A 22,269-nucleotide genomic window follows, 5' to 3' on the forward strand; every position below is an offset into this window, starting at 1 on the left:
CCCTCCTTCATACCATATATTAACTCTAGTTTTGTATTGTTCTAGACTTTTCTCTTAGGCCCTCTGGCTCTACTCCTAAATTATTAGAAAAACTCCTGGGTAGGTTTGGATGCTCTTCTTGGAGAGCTCCTGAAGACGCAATTGTCAGAAATGGGAAAAAAACAAAAAACAAACCCAAAAAACCCACTCTTTAGAGATAATATAAGGCAATAGGTGTCCTTGACCTAGGAGGAGTCGGGACCAACGAACCTAGGGGTAGGGGAAAGCTAAACTTCATCAAAAACCTTCCATATTGTGAAATCCCTGCATTCTGTAAACTTCTCTTTTCTCGTTTTGCAACAGCTTGTCCCTACTGGAAAACCGCAGACCCTGTTCCCTATGCCCTTCCTTATCCTGGACCCTCTACCCCTTTGTCCCTCCTACTCTCTCCTATCTAGTCTCCAAAGCTCTAACGTCCCGTTTCATGCCTGGTCAAAGAAAATCTGCTTTAGAAATTCTCTGGCTTCTTGTCCTTCCCTGTGCCCAGCAAAGCCTGGGACTCCATCTTGGGGAGATTGTTACTGTAGCAATTAACACCTGGCAGGCTTGTTTTATCTAGTTAATACGCTAGGCATCTCTTGGCTTTATTCGATGGTTGTGCAGACTTTGTGAGGATACTGAAGGGATCTCAGCGAGTCGGAGGAAAGGGCTAGCAATGTTTGATAAAGCAACCTTGGATACCCAGGGCCTAAGGGGGGCTCTTGGAATGAGGATTAGGGTAGGATTCCGTCAAGAGCTGCCAGTGTTGAGGGCTAAGGAGACACAGCGCCCCCTAAAGGGAGTGCGGATTAAAGTTGCTAAAGCGGACCGACGATATCACGTGTTCTCCTCTCTGCCAATTGAAAATTAATAATCGCTTCCTCTGTTCCCCATGGAAACAACCCCGCCCCACTGACTCTCCCGCCCCAGTCAACTGTGAGGGTTTGGCTTTTTATTGAGTGTTTAAACTGACAATCAAATGCCCGCGCTTTCTGGCTGGACCCCTTGCTTCCTCTAAGCAAGTTAGTACACTGATTGGCCAATAGAGCAATAGCTGGTACGATATAGTCCAATAATCCTCCTCTTGGGCGGGGTCTAATGAGAACGCGGGACCAATCAGCGGCGGTGTTGCTTTTGCGGCTCCACGTCGGCACCAGCTGCGGGGCAAGATGGAGGCGCTGATTTTGGTAGGAGCCGGAGGGGCAGCGGAGATGCTGTGGTGTCCAGAGGGGCCGGGAGTTGGGGTTCAACCTGACTGGGAGGGGGTAGAAAGGGGAATTCCGGGTAATCCTCGGGGACCGAAGCTTCTGCCAGTCCCTGAAATAAGTGTGTGGCCTAGTATAGGAACTGTAGGAGCTAACGCCTCGGTTTAGAGTAGGAAGCTCTTCCGGGGAGAGGGCAGAATCCGTGGAAAGTTGAAGCGAGCACATGGAGTCCTTAGGATGCGTAGGCTCATAAGCGTACTGGATCGGGGTCCTTGAGGTTCCCCCTCATTCTGAGCGTTATGGATGATAGCCTGGTTTGACTTTCTCCGAACCTTCAAACTAGCCCCAAATTGTAAGACTAGACTGCAGGTGTTTGTCATCACCGGGTTCTCCTCATGGCTGTCACAGCTTGACTGTCTTTTGATAATAACGTTACATTTCTTCCAAAAATGGTTTTCCTTTTACTTCGGTCTCATGTTAATCCCCATTATGTAGGTTTGTCATGGTGAATGTATTCCATCAAAGTTCTGGAATACCTGATAGAGTTAGCATGGATTATAAAATATTTTTTCCAGACTCCTTGTTCTGTTCTTTTTTTCTCCCTACTAAGACTTTAGGAATTCTTAGTGCAGGATCTGGGATGCTAAGTCTCCCTCTGGTTTTATGAGAATTTTGGTGGCGAAGGGAGTGTTTTAGATTCCTTGCCCATATTATCCCTTTTGCTTGTTAAAACAAATAAAATACTTATTACCCGTTCTTTGGACTGGACTAGAGGATCTCCCTCTCAAGTGCTCTGTTGTGCAATCTGGGTGTTACCGTGTGTGTGTAGGAATTTAGCTCCCAGCCTCCTTCCTGGATTGAGTGGAATTCCATGATCTTTCCAAAGACATTTTCTTGTATCTTTTCCTTCAGCTCTAATATAGGTGCACATCCCGATTTTTATCAGGTAAAAGAGAATAACAGGTTTGATTTCTTTTCTTACAAAATGGTAAAGATAGGGATAATTCCTTCTGATCGTATGGATTGGGCAAGTCTAGGCAGCAAGCTTAAAATCTGAGGGTTTTTTATTTTTTTAATTTTTAATTTTTTTAAAGTAATCTCTACACCTAGTGTGGGGCTCAGACTTGTGACTCAGAGATCAAGAGTCGCAGGCTCCACCAAGTGAGCCAGCCAGGCACCCCCTGAGTAGTTTCTTTGTTTTGTTTTGTTTTGTTTTGTTTTGTTTTGTTTTGTTTTGTGTTGTCAGAGAGAGAGAAAGTACAAGCAGGGGGAGTGGCAGGTAGAGGGAGAAGCAGGATCGTGACCTGAGCTGAAGGTAGATGCTTAACTGACTGAACCACCCAGGTGTCCCAACCCCTGAGTAGTTTTTAATAAGATGTTTTCTGTACCAGGCAGTTAGCCAATATTCTTAACCAGTTAACAGACTAGGATAAATTCCAGGGAGTTGGTTTCTTTGGAAGTTTTTAGGAGCTTTTACAATGCTGTCTACATCTGTTTACAAGGGAGCCTGCTTAGAGGTGTAGGACTGAGGGACATGATACTTGGGGAGCCCTCTTAGTAAGGGATCTGTGTGTAGTGGTGAGTTGAAGGAGGTATATGTGAAAGTCTCTCACTCGTTTTTTAGTCTCTGCTTCCTCAGTGAAGTCTGTTTCAATCTGCTTCTTCCTTATATCCATTTTGATCTGTACCTAAGATGCCACTTTCACAGATTCCTGCAAAACTGGTCAGGTACCCCTGAACTTCGCTTTTAAAACCATACTGATTCTTTGTCATGAGAAATCTATGTAATGGGGTTAGGGGAAACCAAATTACAGGAAAAAGGGATTGCTCAAGGAAGCACATGTCAAATGAGGGTTAAATTTTGATTCCTCATCCTCCCAGACTGAGTCTTATGTTACTGTAGGTTTTCTCATCATGGACTTTCTACCTCTTCAGTATGCGGAATTGTACTTTTAAACGTCAGTTATATAAAGCTTTTGTTGGGGACAAAGTACTAACAGGTATCAATACGTGTGCTGGTCTCCAGAGTTCTTATGATATTAAACTAGTATTTTCCTTCCTCTGTGTCAGCTCTTTCCAGCATTTTTTTTTTGAGGGGGGCTCTTTACAATTTCATTATATTTTGGGCCCCCAAATAAGAATTTGTATATCTTTCTCACCATTCCAGTCTTTTCTCAACCAAAGTTCTAGGAGAGAATTAAACCCTAAGGCATTCATTAATATAATGAATCAACTTCTCTGTATCCACAATGGTACTAGTTTGTACCATCCTTGGGAGAAACTAAAAAAAAACAACAACAGTCATTTAAATAGTTTTCAGTATTCAGTGCTTCAGATGAGGAACCCTAGTTGAGAATCAGGTGATACTTCCTAAATTTTTATTTCTCTCTACCCTCACAAACTGGCCCATGAAATTTAGCCCCATCAGATTCAGAATCACCTTCCTGCATTGGTCCTTTTTCACCTTATCCCCTCCTCTGTTTACTCAGCGGCATCTGATTACTTAAATTGCCGTCTTCGTTGTGAAAAGTATGAGGAATTCCTGGATCTTACCTTAGCTCTCTACTGAACTAGAGTTTACTGTACCGTGATAATATTGAACGGACCACTCCTTAAAGAGGGCAGACAGCTTCTAAAGTTCTTGTCGGATTCCTCCTTTCACGTTTCTGTTTCCTGGTTTGGCTGGACCTCTGAAGAAATCTGATCAAAGTGTATTCTTCTATCCTCACCTCTACAAGGCACACAGCCATAGGTTATTGAGAAGAAGGGAAGGGTAATCTAGAGGGGGTCAAGAAGAAACATCTGCCGAAGTTTGATCTGATTATGGGAATTTCTAAATACCAGTAGTTTCCCTTCATTTAGGTACTTTACAGTGGGTCACATTTCTTTCTTGAAGTAAGTAATCTGGCTCTAGGTTTGTTTTTTTTTTTTAAGATTTTATTTATTTATTTGACAGAGATAGAGACAGCCAGCGAGAGAGGGAACACAAGCCGGGGGAGTGGGAGAGGAAGAAGCAGCCTCCCAGCAGAGGAGCCTGACTTGGGGCTCGATCCCATAACGCCGGGATCACGCCCTGAGCCGAAGGCAGACGCTCAACCACTGTGCCACCCAGGCGCCCCTGGCTCTAGGTTTTGAGCAGATTTGTCTAATCTTTCTCAGGTCCTCTTGTAGTCTCTAAGGAAAGAGACCCTTTCATCACTTTCCCTTCCCTGTGCTTTATAGTGCTCCCAGCGTGCATCTTTGGACTCAGCTTCCTCTCTCCTGCTGTTTTCTGCCGGGCTCTCCCTTTCTTAGCTGTGAATGGAGAGGGATCTCTGCAGGTCACCATTCTCCGTTAATAACCAATGAAATCTTAAAGATAATGACGTATCTCCCCTTCCTCCTTTCCCCCTTTACCTTTTTTTCTGAAAGCTGAATTACTTTAGCAGTCTAGATCCTTAAATCTTTCCTCATAGGTTTCATTTTTCCTAATCCTCTCTAGATTAACTGTGTTTTTCCATTGTTTTTCCGACTAGACTTAATTCTATCCTTTCTCTCCCCTTAGTAAACGTTTAAATCCCAAATTCTAAGCCTCATTCAAAAATCAGGGCATCCAGAGTGCACAAGAGTATGCGTATTTATGAAACTATGCAGAATACATCAATGACTTAAAGGTTGATATTGCTCTGTGGCCTTCGCTTCCTGAATCATCTTAATGGGGCTTTTGTTAAATTCCTTTGGCACTAACAGTAGAGGTACTTGGCCTAAATGCCCCCTCCCCCTGCTCTGGGCAAAGGTATCAATTACATTAAGCCCCCAAAGCACTCCCGTCTCGTTCCTGGCAGTCCCTTGTGCCCCTCTCCCAGCTGCGTCCTTGTTGGTGCCTGGCCCCTCCATTTAGTTAGGAGAAGCAATCTCCTCGTTCCTGCACTGTGGAGATATATTTCTCAGCTAGGGCGCGAGCAGTGCCAGCACTGCCCCCGGTGAGGTCCCTGGCAGCCATAAAAATTTTTATTGTGATTATGTTGGTGTCGGGGTGTCCATCTGGGTTATTGCACACCTAGTTTAATTGATTGAAGTTTAATTTATTGACACTTCAAATTAAATGATCAGAATAAACTGTGCTGTTACTCTGGCCGGCTTGTTTTAATGGTTGATTGCTGGAAGCAGACCTCGGCTTGAACTAAAACCCCCAAAGAGCAATTGACGCTGCTTCTAACTCTCTCCATGTCTTGCCCTCCAAGAAGACCTCGTTATAGATTTCCGACGTATTTATATATTTTTTTTCCCTCTCCTTCACAGTGGTGGGAAAGAGTTGGTCCCTGGCAAGGTATAAATTATATCAGAGGTCTAGGGGAGCTGTCACATGGTCAAAAGAGGAGGAGGGGGTCTCCATGCGAAGAAAGCCAGATCTTTGAGAAGCCAGGTCTTCCCTGTGAGGCAGAGGATGAATGCAATTATCCAGATATTTGAGGGACCCTGTGGCAGATTTAGGGTCTTTTTCATCTAGATATTTGCTACTGTTTTTTACTCCATTGACACGACTTGATTAGAGTTAGGATATTGACAAGACAACTAGTTATGGAAAGGAAAGGGAAACTCGAGAAGCAAATAAAGGATTGAACAGGAGTAAAGAATCATTGCCTACCTATCCACTTATAGTAGAGTAATTAGAAAGACAGGGCAGAGTGCCCTCAAGCAGCTGACGAAAATGAACTGGGAGATTCAGTCCGTGCACGATATAAGATGCTGGTACTGGCAAAGGCCCTCTCATTCTGTCTTGCCTTTCTCTCAGATAGGACAATTAGAGGAGTTCTCTTATCTTTAGATTTCCTAGCTTTCGGTGTTTGACCACGTCCATCTCTTCAGAAGTCTTTCCTGTGTCACCTAAGTCTCAGGCTGCAGGTGAAGTGTGTGTCTCCCTATCTGGCTGTTTAGTTTTCACACTGTCAAGGCAGATATCCCCACCTACAGTCACAGGTTTGGATAGCTCTACTGATTTTCTTAACTCCTTTTCTATTATTTGTGGACCTGTTAGAGGGACACAGACTGGAGCAGAGGATAGCAGGTACTCCTCGGGATGTGATTTTAAATTTTGGCTTGGTAGACTGAAAGATGAACACAGAGGCTGTCAACTCATTCTCTTAGACTATGGGGCAGCGGGGGGTGGGTTCGGATAGCATGAAACATCATAACCAAGGACTTGGCAGAAATAGATCTAGTTCCATTTGATATTTCCCCTTACTGACTGGTGTTTAAATGAGAGCTCTTGGATTACCGAACTGGGAAGGCAGGAAGTTCTAATGTTGCTCTCAGGCCTTGGGTGTGGAGTACTCTGATTTCTGCTTGTTCAACTCCTCTCTCTTTCCAGTGCTGCTTGGTTTATCCTGCCTTTCTGTAGTTCTTTCACTTTCCTAAGAGTTGGAGAATTGACTATGTGGCCCCTGGGGAAAAATTCTACAGATAGACTTTCTGAAAAAAAAAAAAAAAAAAGTTCTGGGCCCAGTGTGGGGCTCAAACTCACAACCCTGGAACCAAGAGTTGTGTGCTCAACCGTCTGAGCCAGCCAGGCACCAGGCTTTCTGAATATTAAGAGAGGACCTGAGATTTTGCATTCCTGAAGAGTGTGGTCTTGGTTACCTTTGTCCTTCCTGTCTCACAGCCACCAGATTTAGTCATTGAAAGGTGCTGACCTTTGCTCGCCCTGCTGGCTGCGTTAGTTTTCTCAATCATATTCATTAATTTATGAAGGCCACACACACGTATTTATTGAAATCATTATTTGGTGCCAGGCAGAGGAGAGGGGGTTATTTACAAAAGTATCACTCATTTCCCCTTTTTTTCCTCCTCTCTCCAGACCATCTTATTATCCTCCCAGTATCATATTTAATTCTAACTGAGCTCCTTGAAATCATAAATTTGTGAATGTATGTTTTTTCTGGGAACGGGGTCCATAGATTTCATCAGCTTACCAAAGAGGTCTTCTGTAACTTAAGGTATTAATAACTTTAACTGATCTGGATCAGGCCTCTCATTTCTCTGATGAAGAAGCAGAGTCCCACAGAAAGGTAGAACTTGAATTAATGGCTGATCCAGATTATAATAAAGGATTTTAGGAGTTTAGAAACATTTTCTCCTGTAGCCTATGAGTTCTTAGTAGTGACTGTGCTTTCACATTTTGTATCTGTGTCAGATAGGAAGATTCTTCCTAGGTCTCTTCCTGACATCACTTTCTTCCTTCCTAAGATTTGTGTGCAGTTTCCTCTTTATAGCCAGTATTTGGTCTCATGGCATCTGGGTTATGTTCCGTGGTACCTGTGGCTCCTCGTCTTTCCTGACTTGTGCTTGAATCTAAGCAAACCCTTGGGTAGTGTATAAAAACTATGCTTCCTTGTCAAATCCTTGAGTTAATTCTTTTCGTTTGAAGTCCCTAGGCTTGTGGCTGGCAAATTGGAACCCTCAACCCCAGAGGAGCTTTTCATTTTGAAGAAGTTGGCACAGAGGGGCCCTTGGGTGGCTCGGTCATTAAGCGTCTGCCTTCGGCTCAGGGGTGATCCCAGGATTCTGGGATCGAGCCCCACATCGGGCTCCCTGCTCCACTGGGAGCCTGCTTCCTCCTCTCCCACTCCTCCTGCTTGTGTTCCCTCTCTCGCTGGCTGTCTCTCTCTCTGTCAAATAAATAAATAAAATCTTAAAAAAAAAAAGTTGGCACAGAATCAGGGAGCAAAATACCTGCTTAGCCAAGTGGAGCTGGGAGTGGTATCTAGGAATTTTTCCTTCTAGTTTATAGTGTTTTGGTTTTACTTTATAAATAGGGTTGAGGGAAGAGCATCTTGTTTCTTGTTGTTCAGAACCTGTTGCCAAGCCAGGGTACTACTTTTGGCATGGCCATAAAGATTTCTTTATAAGTGGAAAATGAAGAACTTTCTAGGAATCTCAACCGGATTCTTACTTGTGCCCTTTCAGCTCTGTGGCTAACATCCTCTAACTCCATAAAGGCTTCTTGGTCGTGTCCCCTTTCCCCCGTGAATTAAATAAAGTAACCAGTCTTAGCCCTCAAATATCCTGTCTGCCTGCTGCAAAGACTTAACCCCCCCACACCCAGTCCTCTTCTGGTGGCATTCCATGATCTTATCCCAGAGTTCCCTCTTACTGTATACATTGTGAACTGACTTCATTCAGTGCTTTTTCAGAGCCCATCTCCCCTACTTTGACTTACAAGACACAAAAATAGCTTTTATCCAGAGCTGCCTTTTTAGTTATTTTTGCTGACTATAATCGTGAGGAAGTGCTGCAGGTCATTCGAAGGCCCACAGGGGGCAGCACTAGGAATGACTTCCTCCTCTAGTCCCCTCTGTGCTGGGGGCGGGGGTACTGGGAGATGATGTTTTTCACCAGGCTTCAGAAAGCTCTCTGATTGAGATCAAAGACTTCTTTGCAGCAGGCTAGTTGCTTGTTCGGTGTTGTTTCAGCTCTCCTGAGGAGCCCAGTCTAGTTTTCTTGATAATAAAAATATGCAAGAAAATCTGTCTGATACCCAAACTCCCACAAACCAGTCTGCCTACATATCATTTCCAGGCACTATTAGCATTTGAGGTGAAGTTCTGTTATACACTCAGGCTGTGGCTCTCTGAAAGTCAGTGCATCACAGAACTTTGTCTCGAAAGCTTTCTAGCAGCTACACATTCGGGAGTGGGGGGCAAGAATAGACCTTTTAAATCCTTTGAACATGGCCCTAAGCTTGTAGGGTCTTTTTCAGTAATCAGCATTTAATGTCTTACAAGGTCAAGCCTAGTCCATTGTCCAGGAGGCTCATTTCTCAATAGCTGGGAGTTATTTATAAACTTGCCCTTTGCAAAAACTTAAGATGAAATTACATTATCAGTAATGGCTTCTGGGGCCTTTAAACTGGCTGGTTTTATGGTATGAGAGGAACTCTTGGCCTCCCCACTCCTGAGGGGTAAAGGCCCCGGATGAAGTGGAACCGTCTGTAGTCAGGAGGTGGCAGGAGAAGTAAAGGAGAAGCTGCTGGCTCCAGCTGTAGCAGAGTGGAGAATTAAAACAGAATTTAGACTCACGCCTAAATTCTTGGCTTTATTTAGTACGGTTATCCCTTTGGCAGTTTGAAATGACCAGCCTTTTCTCTAGTGCCTTCTTACCTCTTTCAGAGCTGTAGTAAGTCAGATCTGGTCTTCTCCCTGCCTTCCTTTGCCTGTCTTTTATCCTTTCCAGTAAGGTCCACTTCCTATTTTGGGGGTTTCCTTGATAACATCTCCTAGGAAGCCAGTGAGAAAAGCTAGGAGCGGAACCCAGGGATCTGTTTCTTTCTTTGCCAGCAGTTTTAGGCACTCATTCCTTGTTGGCCACAAAGGGCATTGTTTCTCTCCTAGTTGGCCGGTGGCTATAAGGGTTTTTCTTTTCTTTGGGATCCATCTTATTCTTTCTAAGGATGCCAGGCTCTGTGGCTGCAAGAACCAGTTACCTATTGCCAGACCAATGCCCAGTTTAAACCATTAGGAAGCTCTCCAAGATTCCTGTGAATGTGGAGAGAAGAACAGAGCCAAAGATTTCCAGGGAAAAGGTTGTAGAAAAAATTATGTCTTCTAAATTTCCTTCCCTGTGGGCTTCTTTTCCTCTATTAAGGAAACTCATTCCCATTGGTGTCTCCCTTTTGGTGAATCGAGGATCCAGGTGCTATAGAATTGAGTCTGCTTTATGGGAAGATCTTTCTGTGTGGTATAGGAGTTAGGAAACCTTCTCTTTGTGACCTTTTAGATGATATTCTAGGGGACTTCCTTCCACTAGACACAGAGTTCTTTAGTTTGAGACAGAGTATTTACTCCAGGGAGTAATGTGTATGGGGCGGGCATCTCTAAGAAGTGTTTATCAGAGGAGAGATAAGTTGGTAGTAATATCACCCAAAATGGCCACACCAGAACATCTGCCTATATTTGGAAGTCTAATTATTAGAGGGTCCCCTAGATGCTTACTGGTTCAAGAAATTTTACTTTATTCTCAAACTTCATTAATTCTCATAATCTATTCAAATACTGAGAGTTTAGTGTGTGTCACACATTGTTCAGGACACTTGGAATAAATCAGTGAACAAAACACAAAAATTGCTGTTCTCAAGAATTCAAGTGGGGAAAGCTTACATTCTTCATCACCCTGTTGTCAGAAGACTGGGTTCCCTGTACTCTCATTCTTAACTCCCTGAGGCGTAGGGTTGGTTCTTTGCACGGAACCATAAGCCTCCTGGAGCCTCATGGGACAGTTTACCTTTGTAGAGGTTGCAGTTTCTGGATCCTTGGCAATAATTCTTTCATCCTCACTCTTGGGTCTTTACTAAACACACGCTTGGAGATTATATTTAGCCCCTGTGAGGACTGCGGGTTTCCTAAGTAAGGCCAGGAAAGGGAGGCAGCAAAGCAACAGCCCTTTCTCATAGCACAGGGGAGGGATATCAATGGTAAGTAATGCTGATTAGAAATTCAAGGAATGTGAGGGGCACCAGCTTGCTCAGTTGGTAGAACATGCGACTCTTGATCTTGGGGTTGTGAGTACATTGGGCATGGAGCCTACTTAAAAAAAGAAAAGAAATTCAAGGAATGTGGGCCTGCAGACACCTTCCATACACATAACACTGCCTCCCTTTCCTTCCTCTTCGTCTCCTGATTAGCTGGTTCCCTAGAAGTTGCGGGAGTAGAGGAGCTTTTGTAGAGTGATACGTTTTGCAGTTGTTTGAGTGTAACCATTAAGACTGAGGCTTTGGTTCCTTTATGAGAGCCATTATCCTCAAAATTTGATTTTGGGTAGTAAAAGAACACTCCCCTTCTGCTCATTATATCTAGGCTCCAGGCTTCTTAGATCCTCTTCTTTACTACTTCTTAATTCCCCCAAAATTCAGATTGGTTTATGTCTTGGGAAGTTAAGTGGTAGTGGTTGGGGGTATAGTAGAATTGGGAGCGCAGGGGAAGTCTTGGAAGATGGATGTCTCACTGGGCTGCGTTCAGAACTGGTGTATCTGTGAGCATAAGTGTGTGCACACGCATGCGTGCTCATTTCCCTCTGCTCAGTGTGTGTGGGTGGTTTAGGGAAGGCCTGCTTTATGCCTCTGCATTGCTACTGCATTGGGACTGCAGAAACTTCCAAGTACACTAGGGCATTCAACCCTATTTTCAGATAGCCTCGTGCAGTGCCTATTAATTAATCTGGTCACTTTTGATACCTACCTGTGCATGGGAGACCAGGGAAGGAGAGTAATTTGGAAAATAACTGTAGCATAATATTTGGAAATAGCAGCATGACCTACCTTGATTAAATCCTCTGTAAGTCTGGCTCAGAGAAACTGTTTCTCTGATGCTGCTTTGGAGTCCTTTGTTGAAATGCCCCCTCCCTCAATTCAGTTCATTCACCACTTGATCATTCTCAGTGGGAATTACCTAAATCTAACCAGGTTGGGCTGGGGGACATACAGAGGCACCTCTGTATCCCCTTGCAGGCCCAGTGGGACTAGGGGAAGGTGTCTAGTTTGCCAGTGGTGGCAGGAGCCTTCAGGACTGAGTATGTTCATATCTCTTCAGGAACCCTCCCTGTATACTGTCAAAGCCATCCTGATTCTGGACAATGATGGAGATCGACTTTTTGCCAAGGTGAGATTCCCTTTGAAATTCATTTAGGAGCAAGACAAAGACTTATCTGAAATTTGGATCTTGGGACTGCCCCTATTGTCTCATATTCCTTGATACTATAATTTTGAGAATTCTTCCATTTTCCTGTGCCAACTCCAGATAAAACCCAAACTGCTTCGGTATCTTAGTTGCCCTGCTTCCATACTTGCCTCCCACAGATTTCGACCTCCTTTATTGTCAGCATCAGAGCAGGGAAAAGCTTGGGAACCTTGGTTCCCGAACAATACAGTGCCTGGGTGTGAGAAGCAGGCTGCCCGTGCCCGTCACTCCTGTCCCTTTTCCTTCTGCCTTGTCACCCTGCCTGGGTTTTTCCAGGGAATTCTGCATTTCCAGGATCCCAGCCCTAGGTCTGCAGTCACCACCAAGCTTGTACCTCCTGACATCCCCCGTGTGATGTTTCAAACTTTGGATCTAGAAAGAGAGGAGAAAGGACACCCCTCTTCTCTCCATATTCTCCCCCTCCTGTGGAAATTTTTTCTGTCCCTGGTGTATTAACTCCGGGCAAGCACAGCATAAATCAATCAGCAGGTAGAGATTAGTTTAGAATTCACCAGCTGTTCCTCCCTGTAATTGGATGTAACTATGCAGGACACCTTTTGAAACAGTTATCCAGTTACTAAATGCCAGACCTGTCATAGGTCTTCAGCTGACTGCGACGGATTAGCCCCTAAAGAGCAGAGCGATTTAGCAGCCTGTGTCTCCACCCCGTGCCAGGAAGAGCTTGGGAGTGGGCTCAGCAATGTGCTAGATTGTCTCCTGCTTCTTGCAGGTTGCAGAAAAGAGAGCTGAGGTATGAGAGAGATTGGGTAGGGTTTGCCTTTCTTTAGAGGGGGTTTATGCAGCCTCTCCCCATTCCTCAGCTTCATACTGTGAGTGAGGGTCTGAAAGAAGTGTTCTGTGCTTCTAGTGCTTTTTATGTTCCCTAGCACTGCTCCCTGACATGGGGTAGCTCCTACGGAGCATTCGGTGAGAGTAGTCTCGAGATTGCTGTCCTAGAATGCAGACAGGGGCACAGCTTCATCATAGGGCATGTAGGCCTCTGCCCCTACAGTCTTAGAAATGTGAGGTGGGCATGCTTACAGCAGGGTCTTTAAAAGGATTTTTTTTTTTTTTTTTGTATTTGCTTACTCACTGACCATTCCCTGCCTCCATAGTTCTTCCTTCTTCATGTCAGTATTTTTCCCTCACCCCATGCCTTGAAGGAGAGAAATCCAAGATCCAGGGCAAAACACAGACACTAATCATTCTGGGCTCCCAGCTCTAATGACTCAACCCATCTCCTTTCTTTCTGACCAGTACTATGACGACACCTACCCCAGCGTCAAGGAGCAAAAGGCCTTTGAGAAGAACATTTTCAACAAGACCCATCGGACTGACAGTAGGTCATTTTCCTTTCACTGCTCCCTGTGTTGGGGGAACCATGGTGGGCAGCGGGTGGCAGCAGGACTGCAGAGAAAGGATAAAATGACTGCCTCCTTTTTTTCTTTTTTCCTCCTCCCCTCATATAATAAACTCTTCAGAATGTAGTGGGGAGGTGAGTGTACCTCACGCGGGAATACCGTGCTGGCAGGTTGGCTGTTAGCTACCTGTCTAGTCCCTGGATTTATGAGCCTCACTTGACAAATTTAACTGCAGCTCTGCTTATTGTACCGCATCCATTAGGGCAGGTGAATGGCAGTCTGTAAAGGTGACCGCTCTGCATTTTCACCTCCGAAGGATCGACTAGTATCCTGTCTCATATGCGAGGAGGGAAATAAGGGTAGTTGGTGGGGAGGTGGTTAGAGGAGAAGATACATTTTGATTTCCCCAAGTGTACTTCCCTTCTTCTGCTACCACCCGGAAAGAAAAAGCAGGTCAACTTTGATCTTTGGGGGTTATTATGACCTACCTTACTTTAGCCTGAACAGCTGGATGCCAGGAGTTCGTAGTAACTCCTTCTATCCTACTTTCTTATCCCGGGCCACCCACTGTTTCCACCTTCCCCTCCCCCCAGGTGAAATTGCCCTCTTGGAAGGCCTGACAGTGGTATACAAAAGCAGTATCGATCTCTATTTCTATGTGATTGGCAGCTCCTATGAAAATGAGGTGAGAATTCCACCCTTTTTTGCTCTCTCTGATCCCACTTCCTAAACCATGGGCAAGACACAGTTACTGGTTCTGGACCCTATGAGTGCCCCGTCCCTCTGGCTCCTGACTGGGCTAATGAAGTTGTCAGAGATCCCTGCTGACCTCACAAACATGGCCTAGTAAACAAATCAACCTAGAGTGGAAGTTTTCCCTAATTGCTCTTTTTCTTTTTGATTTTTTAAAGTTTTATTTATTTAAGTGATCTCTACACCCAACGTGGGGCTCGAATTCACAACCCCGAGATCAAGAGTTGCATGGTCCTCTGACTGAGCCAGCCAGGTGCCCCCACCCCCAGTTGCTCTTGCTCTTTTATCTCCGTGTAGGAGACACCACATATATTTTAATACATACTAACATATATCAGTGGCCTTCCCTGTATAGAGTTTTTAAAGATGTATTCCTTTTTTTTTTTTTTTTTTTTTTTTAAGATTTTATTGAGAAAGAGAGTATGCGCGCACATGCACAAGCCGGGGGGGTGGTAGCAGGGGGTGGATAGGGGCAGAGGGAGAGAGAATCTCCAGTAGACCCTGTGCTGAGTGTGGAGCCTGACACAGGGCTTGATCTGACAACCCTGAAATCATGACCTGAGCCAAAATTGAGAGTCAAACACTTAACTGACTGAGCCACCCAGGCATCCCTTAAAGATGGATTTCTGAGGTTTGGTCAAGGTTCGGGGGATGCTTGCTTCTGCTATGAAGGGTCCACACTTGACTGAGTTTGGGTCAGTTAGCCAACATTTGGGGTCATGTTGAAGCCATACATTCTGAATGGATCAACTTGAGAAGACTGTGGGTATAGTCCTAACCTGCTTCCTATGCCCAGGAAAAGCTACTTACCTCAGGTAGCAACGTCTAGGAGAGTAGATAAGTAAAAATAAGCCCCCATATAATTTGAAACAAAAGTAAAAGTTTGAGAGAATCAATTCTTCCGAAACTCTTACTACCTTAAGTGCTTTGTAAGGTACGTTGTTATCTAAATCTTACAGCACTTCTGTGAGTTGTGGGCATTAGTGCCTTTATTTTATAGATGAGGAAACCAAACCATGAGGAAAGATATGAAATTACTTGCATATGCACTGTTGAACTATAGACGTGGCAGTTTCATATGGTTCAACCTAATAACTTTTCCAGGGTCACACATCTAGAAATGGCTCAGCTGGGATTTAGCCCAAATCTATCTGACGCCAAAGGCCATGCTCTTTCCACTAACCCTCTGACCTTAGCTATTGTTTGGTTAATGATTTCTTTACCTAAGATATCAGGTAACACATATACAGTTGGCAAAGATATGTAGAGGATTGTGATGGGAAAATTTGAACAGTCGGGTCAAAGAGAGGCCTCAAATTGTGAGATTGTGTAGCAGAATTTATTTCTGTGAGAAACCACAGGTCCTCTTCCTGTTTTGCTCTTACTTCCACCTTAGGCTTTTGGTCCTTTGTGAAAGCCTGTGTCTTTTGATGCTTAATGAATTAGCGGGTTTGTTGTTCAGGTAGCAGTTTTCAGGGTCTTGAACCTTATCCTTCTGCTTCTTCTGTCTCCCAACAGCTGATGCTCATGGCTGTTCTGAATTGCCTCTTTGACTCATTGAGCCAGATGCTGAGGTGAGCAGGCCATTCTTGACATCTGTTTGGGAGAGAAAGTCACTATTCATCAGGCCCAGGGGTTTGTGGGGGAATTAGCAGAGGCTCCAGGGAATTGATTTACCTTGAGAAGTTAGGCTAATTATTTCAGAGTGATTCACATTGATGAGGAGGACTGGATGGAAAGTATGTCCCTCCTGTGGGATAATTCTCCTAAGAAAGGGGACTGGGAGGGAGCAATGTCTCTCTACTCTCTTATTACCCAGTGGCTCTGTCAGAGTTCTGAGCACCATTAAGGTGCTTTCGTAGACTTCATTAGAAGGTAGGGGCAAGGCAAGCATAGGGAAATGTCCCAGATGTAACATAAGTACCTTGGGAATGGAGGCAACACTCCCAGTTTTCAACTTTAGCCCTTAGATTTTCCCTTCTTTAGAACAGGAAGAATACGCCATTTACCCTCTCCTCCCTTTCCACCTCCCCAGCAGCCCTCTGTTCCCACATAGATGGGCAACAGAAGAGATATAAGATACTTTTCCTGAAAACATCCAGGAGTCTGAACTTCATTCCCCCAGCAGCTCCCAAGTGAACCCAGTACAGACAGCCATCCGCCATCCGGAGCAGAACAGCAGGCGCTCTCAGCCCCACAAAATCAGCAGGGCGAATGGCTCAGATTTCCTCAGGAAGGGGATGATTTATTTCTTAGCCAGGTGAATGCGTAGACTTCATTTCGGTGATCTAGTGAAAGAGTCAAACTGACGGATGTGACTGGCCACAGGCACAACCACCGGATCTAAGGCTGGTGGATGAGGGCCTGACCGTTCCCAGCCCCTAGCTGGGCTTCTTTTCAAGGCCTGTGAAGAGCTGGGGAGGGAGGGGGAGGAGGGGGGAGCGGAGAGAGGCCTCGAAGGTTTGTCAGAGCTTAAGTGCAAATAGAGTTTGCACTCAACTCCTCTCCACCTCCTGCCCCTCCAGGTTGAGTTTAGCTGCTTATTCCCTTTCCCGCCCACCGGTGTCAGTGTTCATGAGCAGGGTCGCTAGCAGCGTCACAGTAGGTGGGGAGAAACTAGCTCTGGATAATCAACTCTTGAATAGTCAGACATTGCCTGTAGTTTTTGAATCTCTTTCCTGACATTCCTGATCCTTACTTAGCAACTAAGAGTAAGAAGAGGTTTAGAGTGGATAAGCCAAAAAGTTCTTATTTACCTTTTAGTCTGTGTGGTTGGTGGAGAGAATTGGTACAGTTTTGAGTCCCCAGCTCAGGCAATGTCCTAGGATTCCTTTTATGCACAGACTGGTTTTTTTCTCTTCTTTTGGGGACTCAGGAAAAATGTAGAAAAGCGAGCTCTCCTGGAGAACATGGAGGGACTCTTCTTGGCTGTGGATGAAATCGTAGACGGAGGGTGAGTTTTCTGATCTGCCTGGACCTCCTTGGATTTGGGGTGAGGGGGTGGTGTAATTGCCTCTATCCTAGGCGAGTGGCCTGAGTGACCAGAGTATCCCCACAATGAATGAGTTTGTCTTTCAGGACAGAGCGAATGATGGTTTCTTCTTTGTCTTCTTAGGGTGATCCTAGAGAGTGATCCCCAGCAAGTGGTACACCGGGTGGCATTAAGGGTAAGCAGGAGTGTGCCCCTACATCCCCATCTACTCACGCTCCAGGCCTGACCTGTTAGTGCGTCTAAAGGTCAGGGATTATAGAATACATACAGCCTTCCCCTTTCCTTTCAAATTCTCATTGTCTCAAAGACGGGAAGCAGAAGGAGCATATTTTTGCCCCTTCCCTGGTACCTAGCATCCCATATAGTCTTTGCACAGAGGGAACATTTAATACATACTTAATTGAATCAAAGATGAATAGAAGAAACTTCAATAGTAATGGTTCTGAAACTATAAAGGAACTTGAGGTTGACTTATACTTCCTTTGGGGATGGATCCCAATCAGGTGAGTCAGGAGAGTGGCTTCCTTGTCTTAAAGTCTGAGGACAGCACCTCTCTGTCAGGAAGCATTTATTTGCCAGAACCTCAGTCCTCTTTTGGTGGTAGTAATATCAGAAAGGGGCCTCTGAGTTAACCGTAGAAGCCTCCAAGTCTGCTAGGGAGATCATGGTGGGTATAGAGAGAGCCCACCAGCAAGTGGTGGGGTGCCTAGATGTTTGAGCAAAGCAAATCTCCCCATTCATAGAATGTCCCAGCTCTGACCTCCACAGAGTGAAGGCTGACAGTGTCGGGTAATGGGAAATCTTCTCCCTTAACTGCCATGGGCTCCATTTGCATAGTTTAATCTTCTCCTCTAACATATGTCTCTATGTGGCAAGAGAGAGGGTCCCCCCTCCACCCACTCCCGCCTTCCCCTTCTCAGGCTGCTGTTGCAGCAGTTTATTTCTTCAAATTAACATGCTGTCGTTACCCATCAGGCCTTGCGGGATCCATTAAATTACCCCTGGCTTCCCCTCATCCTTTCCCTAGTGATATTGATATTCAGGGAAGGTCTTCTCTGACTAGGGAATCAGGTCCCCCACCCCCAAGTTGAGGATCAGATAACCTGCTGATTACTTGGAATGGAATAAATCTTTTAAGAAGTCCTCCTGCCTTAAAACCGAGGATGGATGAAATCACCCTTTTCTGCTTACAGTCCCTCTGGCCAAGAAAACTGTGGCTGTACTACCTAGAAGGGACTGAGAAGCCAGGCATCTGCCTTTTGCTTCAGTTTAAAGGACCAGACCACCTTTTCCTTCTCCACTACTAACTTCAGTGAGGTCTTGCTCCAGCTTTCTCCCATGTTAAATGCTTCTCTGTCTGTGTCATAGGGCGAAGATGTCCCCCTTACGGAGCAGACCGTGTCTCAGGTATGACTTTCTCTTTTCTTCCTCTCCAGAAGGACTGGGCCACTAAAGAGGCTAGAACAGCATTCCACCCCAGTCCAAGTTTGAATGAGTCTAGAGACTGAAGGCACATGTTTCTTGGCTCCCTCTTATTCCAGAGAACTGGGGACACTCATACAGCCAAACACTCCCTACCCACCCAACTCCTGTCCCACATTCCTGTGAGCAGTGGCTGTCAGCCTTGCTCTCTACCCTTCAAACCCTCCCTGCCTGATTCCTCATTCAGTGATTTATTCCCCAGCAGAGGCTTGCCTTAAGCAGATGGTCTGTGTGTGTGCACACACACGCATACACACACACACACACACACACACACACACACTCTCTCTCTCTCTCTCCTCTTATTATTCAAATGAGGGCTAAGCTGGAAATGCATATTCTAGAATAAGCAGGTTTTGCAGATCCATCCTGCTACTTTGCGGATAGATTGTCTACCTAATGTGGGAGGCAAGGGAGGGATTCTGTTTTCTACCTACTTGGAATTCTCACCAAGAAGTCCATCTGGATGTGGTAACCCCTCCTTTCTAACATATGTCCAGTAACCCCCAGTTTTTTTCTTTCCTCCCAGGTATACCTCTTCTCTCTTCATCCCCCCAGTGGATTTGAATTTTTTTGGAATTTCCCAAACTGACAGTCCTCTAGGGCCTTAGAGAGCTTCTTCCCACCCCTCCACCCTTGGGGACTTTGTATTTGCCATTCTTCTAAGGACAGGGAAGGCAAGTGAGGGAAGGAGAGCCCCAGTCTCTATCCTTGCCCTGCCCCCATCCGGCCCCTCAACTGCTGCCCTTGTCCCTGCAGGTGCTGCAGTCAGCCAAAGAACAGATCAAGTGGTCACTCCTTCGGTGAAGACCTCACTGTTCCAGGCTCCTCACCCCCTCAAAAAATCCACACGTCTGCTGTGACTTCTCATCCAGTCCCCCAACTGATGCTCTCAGGGTCATCTCGGGGATCACAAGGGATCCTTAAATCTCCATTCTGTCTGTGATTGCTCCCCCAAACCTCCATGTATGCTTCCTATTCTTTCTCACTTTTTTTGTGGTCTGGGAGTAAAAGTCCAGCAGACTCTAAAGGCAGGGTAGGGGAGCACCCTCTTCCTTTGTACACCGGATTACGCTCTCATGCTCTCCTAGCCCCCATATTTTCTTCTCAACTTCTGTGCCCTTTGCTGCAGTTACACTTGAGATCAAAGCAGGAGAAAGAATGTGCTGAGTGTTTTCCTGCCTTTGCCATTACTGGGCCTTCATCCCAACAGCCCATATGTTAGCGAGGGGAGAGAGAGAGAGAGAATTCTTTTCTATAGGGTGAGTGGGGGTGGCATATCCAGTCTCAGCCACAGCCCCACTTACTGGCCTCAGCATTTCCTCCCATCCCTTCTTACTGCCCTGTCCTCTAGCCTTGGAAAAAAGATTGGAAACAGCTAATGGGCAGAGGACAGAGTGGAAGAAGCAGGGATTTAAATTTTATTGGATAGGGCTTATAAAATTCTGTATTTCAGTCACAGCTGCATTCTTTCCCCTGATCCTGGCTTATAGCTTCAAAACTGCTGTGCTTTGTAAGTGTTCACTGTAGGGGTGTCCGTCTCCTGGTCCACTACCTTGACTCTCCACCTTCCCTACCCGTGGGATCTTTGCCTGGCTTGTCCTTGCTGTGCCCCGGAGCAAAGCCAGTCCCTGAACTAAAACTCCATTTTAGTCTTGGGAAGAAGAGTTTTTGCTCAGAACTGGGGAGGGGTGGGATTTATGACTTGGGCCTCTGGGCTCTGTCCCCTTTGCTCCCCCACATGCATCTCACTCCTCTGCCTTGGGTCTGCAGTCTCTGCCGCTCAGCCCTGTCTTCCCTCTGCCTCAGCCTTACATCCAGGCAGTAGGTCTGGGCTCTTTCCCTCCCTAGGTCGCTGGGAGAGGTGCCTTTCTTCAGAAAACCTTCGGGATTCGGATTTCCCCAGGAAGATTGAGGTTGGAACACCCGCTCTTGGGTCTAATCATTCCCCTTGACCCAAAACTTCCCACAAAAAATGTCTAAAAAACCTTCCTGAGACTTAAGCCTTCTGTCCCACCCACTAACTGCCAGTTCTCCAAGACTGAAGTGGGGCGAATACCTGGGCATATTTGAGGGGGCATTTTTGTGTCAGAGATGTATGGAGTCAGGAGATACTGCTTTGTGCAAAGAGGAATAAAACACATTTCTTTTTCCAAACTGCCTTTGTGTGATGTTTCTGTTCCTCTTCCTCTCTTTTTGGCAGCTGCTTCTATTCCTCCAGTGCCCCCCCATCACTCCCCATCTTATAATATTTCTTCCCTCCTACCTCAGAGACTCCCCAGCATTCCACCCCCCATCCCTAATTTACGGGGCTGTTTGCCTCCTTGGCATCTCTCCGTCCCTTCGCCTGGAAATTGGCGCCAGGGGTGGGGTGGGGGTGGTATTTTCTCAGTGGGAGTCCCAGGGAACTGACTGCTCCCCCCACCACCCCCAAAGCCAGCTGCCTGCTCCCGCCTCAGCCATTAGTAACCCGGAGACGCGCACCTGCGTGGGGGCTCTCCTCAGCCCCTGCTCCCTTCCTGCACCTCCCACTCCTGCTCTGAAATGGCGCTGAGCGGGTTATTTATCGGAGCCAGCGCTGCTCCAGAAGGTCAGGACGGTGGTGTAAATAACCTCTTCTCGCCATTTCCCCGTCCCTCCAGAGCCTGCTCCCCTCCCCCTCCTCCACCTTTATTCGCACAAATGAATGTGGCTGGGCTGGCGCAGAGCCTGGCCCTGCATCTTAATGGGGCGGTGAGCTCACAAGATGGATTTAGCTGGGGGTTTTATGGTTGCCGCGGCGACAGGAGAATGCTTTGGTTTTCTTTCCCCCTTCCTCTGCAGGATTTTAAGGAGGGGGGGAGTGTGGGGAGCCCTCCTCTGCACTGCAGTTTTGAAGGGTCTCCTTCTCAGTCACCTCTACAGCTCATAAGATGGGCCTGCAATTCCAGGAGTAAGCAGGAGAGACCACATTAGCACCTCAGGAAAGGATGAGGGAAGGAAGGTAATGGGAGTGGGAAGAGCCTGTCCAGCACCAAGACGTGAGACCGAGTTGTCCAGCGTTGCCTGCTGTATGAGAACCTGGCAATTAAGCTCAGCAGCTGTGGGGCCCCTCTGCCCGGGAACCCCCCTCAGCAGGTAGAAAAAAAAGAAAATGCTTGGGTTATCACCCTTGTAGTCCACTGAAAGTTGGGCTACAGGGGTCGGGTGAGGGCTAGGTATCTTTGTTTTAGCCTGTCTGAGAGGGGAAAGAAGCAGTCTCCAGGCTTACTGTCTACTGACCACCCAGCATTGACCCTGGTTGGGGAGGGCATGTGAATGTGAGGGGGGGGTGCTTTGCTGATCAGTGACAGTGTGGAAAATGGAGCTCTAACCAGTTCTCAAACTTGAAATTCTCTGAGCTTGTTTCCCCAGCCTGGCCTGGTTTGAACTTTTCCTGCCTTCTCGTTTCCCGCGAAGAACGGAACTCTGGTGCCCTGGCCTATCCAGTCTTTGGCCAGCAATTTTCTTTCAGGACTGTGAGCAAACCCTTCTCCAGCACTGACTAAAGCAGAGACTGGGGAGCAGGGTCTGATTATTTCCCTCCACTGGTCTCCGTCTGATTCTGGGCCTCTGGGTCTCTGTTCGTAAGCTTTTCCCTCTTCCCCAGGGGACCCTGGGAAGCCCCTCCTCCCCTCTCCCCCTTCCTCCCCTTTGGCTGGGAAAGTGACTGCAGCCTGAACAGTGCCAGACACCTGCCTGCCAGATGTGGCGATTCGCCATTCTTCTTT

General features: G+C 46.2%; 1 protein-coding gene across 1 annotated transcript; it reads left to right on the forward strand.

Annotated features, from left to right (window-relative positions):
- The first annotated feature begins 1,108 nt into the window (after nt 1–1,108).
- COPZ1 (COPI coat complex subunit zeta 1) lies at nt 1,109–20,677 on the forward strand. Its single transcript, XM_026501672.4, has 9 exons — nt 1,109–1,205; nt 11,786–11,854; nt 13,190–13,271; nt 13,887–13,978; nt 15,565–15,620; nt 16,922–16,999; nt 17,162–17,213; nt 18,407–18,445; nt 19,280–20,677. The coding sequence occupies exons 1-9, from the start codon at nt 1,188–1,190 to the stop codon at nt 19,325–19,327; spliced, it is 534 nt and encodes a 177-aa protein (XP_026357457.1). The 5' UTR covers nt 1,109–1,187; the 3' UTR covers nt 19,328–20,677.
- Nucleotides 20,678–22,269: the final 1,592 nt, after the last annotated feature.

This window comes from Ursus arctos, unplaced genomic scaffold, assembly GCF_023065955.2.
Source record: "Ursus arctos isolate Adak ecotype North America unplaced genomic scaffold, UrsArc2.0 scaffold_26, whole genome shotgun sequence".
NCBI lineage: Eukaryota > Metazoa > Chordata > Mammalia > Carnivora > Ursidae > Ursus > Ursus arctos.